Source organism: Corapipo altera, unplaced genomic scaffold, assembly GCF_003945725.1.
Source record: "Corapipo altera isolate COAL_440 unplaced genomic scaffold, ASM394572v1 166, whole genome shotgun sequence".
Taxonomy (NCBI): Eukaryota; Metazoa; Chordata; class Aves; order Passeriformes; family Pipridae; genus Corapipo; species Corapipo altera.
In genome coordinates this window covers 80,611-84,557 of record NW_020885141.1, presented here as the reverse complement: position 1 = coordinate 84,557, position 3,947 = coordinate 80,611, and the positions used below count along the sequence as shown (strand labels likewise).

Below are 3,947 nucleotides of genomic sequence, written 5' to 3'. Positions count from 1 at the left end.
TTTGGGGTGCAGGGATTTGGGGTGCAGCTCCCTGGAATGCAGCTCCCTGGAATGCAGCTCCCTGGGGGATCCCAGCCTCGGGGCACTGATGGATCCTCGGGGCACTGATGGATCCCTGTTCCCTCTTCTCTTCCAGAGCAAAAGCAACTTGAATCCAGATGCCAAGGAGTTTGTGCCGGGTGTGAAGTACTGACAGGCCAGGCCTGGAGAGAGACTGAATCCCTGCTCCAGGGAATGCCAGGGGATAGAGGGGGGACAGCCCGGCTGGACTCGGCGCCGGGATCTGCTCCAGCTTCAAGTACCTGTTTTTTTCCTCCTTTATTTTTTTTTTTTTTAACACTTTGTATCGTCCCATCACCTTTTTTTGGCGTTTTTTTGCTTCCTGGGACGTGTGGCCCTTTGGGCCTGTCCTGGATTCCAGCCTCCCCCTGCTCCAGAGGCCCATTCCTGCGTGTGCTTCAGCCCTGCTAGTGGGAAAATCCTGGGGAAATCCTGGGAACATCGGGTGTGCTTGTTTCAGTAGGATTTTTAGGGCTCCCCTGCCAGCAGCCAGCCCGGGCTGGGAGCTGCACCGGCCTTCCCTGATTCCCTCAAAGCGGATTCCTTCACTCCAGGTGAAGTGCACTGAGCTGTGATCCCGAAATTCCTGCAGGCAGGAGCTGCCCTGGCTCCACGATGGAAGCTGAGCACTCATTCCCACGTTCCCGTGCTGGCAGGGGGGTCCTTCCTGCTCCAGCAGTTCTGGGGGTGCTCAGGGGGGCCCAGACCCCTGGGAAGGGCAGCTCCTCCCAAACTCCCCCTTAGGGAATTCCCTCCCCAGCTCTTGAGCTCATCCAGCACTACAGGCCGTGGCTCTGAAGCCTCATCCTAATTCCTCTGGGATATAAATCCGTTCTTGGCACAAGGTGAGGGGGGTGTGGAGCAGCTTCCCTGGGGGAGGAGCGGGATCCTCCTTTGGGATGAGCCTGAGCCCCGAGGAGCCCCCAGGAGGGATGTTTTTGGGAGGGGATGGGCAGAGCCTGGTGCTGGTCCCTTTTCCAAGGCTCTGGTGCTGCCTTAGGGCAGAGCCCCTGGAGCAGCTGTTGGAGCAGGATCCATGTCTCCCTCAGCTGAGCTCCTGGGAACCTCCTTCCCCACCCATGGGAGCTGCAGCTCCCAAACCACGGCCCTGGGCACTTCCAGGGGTCTAAAATCATGGGCTTCACGGGACCCTTGGGAGAGCTGGGGCTGGAAATCCCCATCCAGGGCAAGTGGGAGCTCCTGGGGGTCAGGAATCCTTGTCCAGGGAATACAGGCGTGTCCCAGGGCCAGAAATCCCTATCCAGAGAAAGCAGGAGCTCCTTGGGGTAGGAAATCCCTATCCAGGAAAAGTGGGAGCTTCCCAGGTCGGAAATCCCTGAGAAAGCAGGAGGTTCCCAGGGTCAGAAATCCCTATCCATGAAAAGTGGGAGCTCTTTGGGGTCAGCAATCCCTGTCCAGGGAACACAGGAGCATCCCAGGGCAAGAGATACTCATCCAGAAAAATCAGGAACTTCCTGGGGTTGGAAATCCATGAGAAAACAGGAGCTTCTCCAGGTCAGAGATCCATATCCAGGGAAAGTCAGTGCTTCCGAGCTCAGAAATCCATGAGAAAGCAGGAGCTTCTCCAGGTCAGAGATCCATATCCAGGGAAGGTCAGAGCTTCCCAGCTCAGAAATCCATGAGAAAGCAGGAGCTGCTCAGGGCCAGAGATCCTTATCCAGAGAAACCAGGAACCTCCCAGGGTTGGAAATCCACGTCTGGGGAAAGCAGGAGCCTCCCAGGGTCAGAAATCCCGATCCAGGGGAAGTGGGAGCTCCTTGAGGCCAGAAATCCCTATCCACGGAAAACGGGAGCTTCTTGGGGTCAGAAATCCCTATCCAGAGAAACCAGGAGCTTTCTGGGGTTGGGAATTCCTATCCATAGAAAGTGGGAGCTCCTGGGGGTCAGAAATCCCCCGTCCAGAGAAAAAGGGAGCTCGTCAGGGTTATAAATCCATGGAAAGCAGGAGCTCCCGATCCAGGACAATTAGCACAGTTCCCGCTGGATGAGCCGCTGCTCATCCGTGTAAATCCCCCTCCCGGGCGTGGTTCCTCCCCCATTCCCGGCCCTAAAGGAGCCGCTAATGGATCGGGACGGGGATCCTGATGGCCATTAACTCGTGGGGCCGTCGGACCGTGAACAGGGCTGAGCCCACGGAATTCCCAGCTCCCGGTGCGCTCCGGAGCCCCCCAGTTCTCCCAGCTCCGGCTGCGGGGCTTGATCCCGGCGGAGCCACGGCTGGAACCGGCAGCCCTGGGCGAGCCCCATCCAAATACCCCAGGCTGGGGCGAGCTCTCCCCTTTCCCGGTGCCTCCAGCGGCCGGAGGCTCCCCCCGGCTGGGCAGGATGGGATCCGGGGCAATGGGATGGGCAGCGGGAACCGGGATGGGCAGCGGGACACCGAGCGAACCCCTGGAGCGATCCCACACTCCCCCCTTCCCTTTTCCCGGTTTCCCTTTGATTTCCTACTCTTTCCCTCCTCCCCCCCCCTCCACGTGCTGTAAATTTCGGACAAGGCGTTATCAAAAATAAACTTTTTTTGGAAGGGAGCGGGGCCAGAGTTTTCCCTGGAAAACCGGGGGAGGGGTCTCCATCCCCCGGCAGCTCCAGCGGGGCCCCCGCAGGGCGGTTTGTCTGCCACCCCCATCCCAGCGACCCCCGTCATTCCCACTTCGGGCGTTAGATGGCTCTGCTGCCATCCCTGATTTCCTTTGGCTCTGCTGCCATCCCTGATTTCCTTTGGCTCTGCTGCCATCCCTGATTTCCTTTGGCTCTGCTGCCGCTGCTTGGAGCCGTATCCCTGATTTCCTTCGGCTCTGCGGAGCTGGTTGGAGCCCTGTCCCTGATTTCCTTCGGAAAATCTCCCGGTGGATTTTCCCCCCCCCCCGCCCTCCCCTCCCTGCGCTGGCACCTTTTTGGGCAGTTTTGGGGTTGTGCTTTGGGCCGGGCACAGCTCCCTCTGCTGATCCCAGGCAAAAATAACCCGAAAGGGCTTTTCATCCTTATTTTTCCCTTTCAAAGCTCAGCCCCGAAGGCTGTGGGAGCAGGGGCAGGACCGGCCCCCGCAGCTCCGTGTCCATTCCCTGGTCACGGGTGTCACATCCCCTGTCCCCACCTCCCGGGTCCCCTCGGTGCTGGCAGGGCCCAGAGGTGTCATCCTTCCTCCTCTTCCTCTTCCCTCCCTTTCTGCTTGGGATCCAGCTGCTCCCTGAGCCCCAGCGCCTCCCCGGCAGGCTCAGCACCCCATTCCCATCCCATTCCCATTCCCATTCCCATTCCCATTCCTATCCCCATTCCCATTCCCATCCCCATCCCCATTCCCATCCCATGGCCATGCTGCAGCCCGGCCCCCTTGGGCACCAAAGGGGAAATGAAACAGGAACCTTCAGAGGTTTCCCAGCAGCCCCCCCTTGGCTCGGGGGGTTCCCACTCCCAGCAGGGCTGAGCTGGGGACAGTTCCTGTCCTGTGGCTGCTGTTCCTGGCCCCACACTTCCAGCCCCAGGCCATCCCGTCCCATTCCCTGCTCTCCCAGCCCCATCCCGGCCTCCAGCCCCATTTTTCTCCAGCCCCACTCTCTCAGTTCTATCCTGCCCCATCCCTGTGCTTCCAGCCCCACGTTTCCATCCCCATCCTGCCCCATCCCCAGTCTGAGCCCCATCCCACTCCATTCCCTGCTCTCCCAGCCCCATCCCGGCCTCCAGCCCCACTCTCTCAGTTCTATCCTGCCCCATCCCCATGCTCCCATCCCCGTTGTGCCCCATGCCCACACTCCCAGCCCCACCCTGCCCTATCCTGCCCCATCCCTGTGCTTCCAGCCCCATGTTTCCATCCCCGTCCTGCCCCATCCCCACAGTCTCAGCCCCATCCCCACAGTCTCAGCCCCATC

The 3,947-nt window shown here is 60.2% G+C and overlaps 1 protein-coding gene across 1 annotated transcript in view; it reads left to right on the top strand.

Annotated features, from left to right (window-relative positions):
• The window catches only part of PAIP2B (poly(A) binding protein interacting protein 2B), a 7,586-nt gene extending 4,977 nt beyond the window's left edge, over nt 1-2,609 (top strand). The window contains exons 4-5 of the mRNA XM_027670135.1: nt 137-1,599; nt 1,674-2,609. Coding sequence (XP_027525936.1) covers nt 137-193 — 57 coding nt within the window. The 3' untranslated portion in view covers nt 194-1,599; nt 1,674-2,609. The remainder of the gene's footprint in view (nt 1-136; nt 1,600-1,673) is intronic.
• Nucleotides 2,610-3,947: the final 1,338 nt, after the last annotated feature.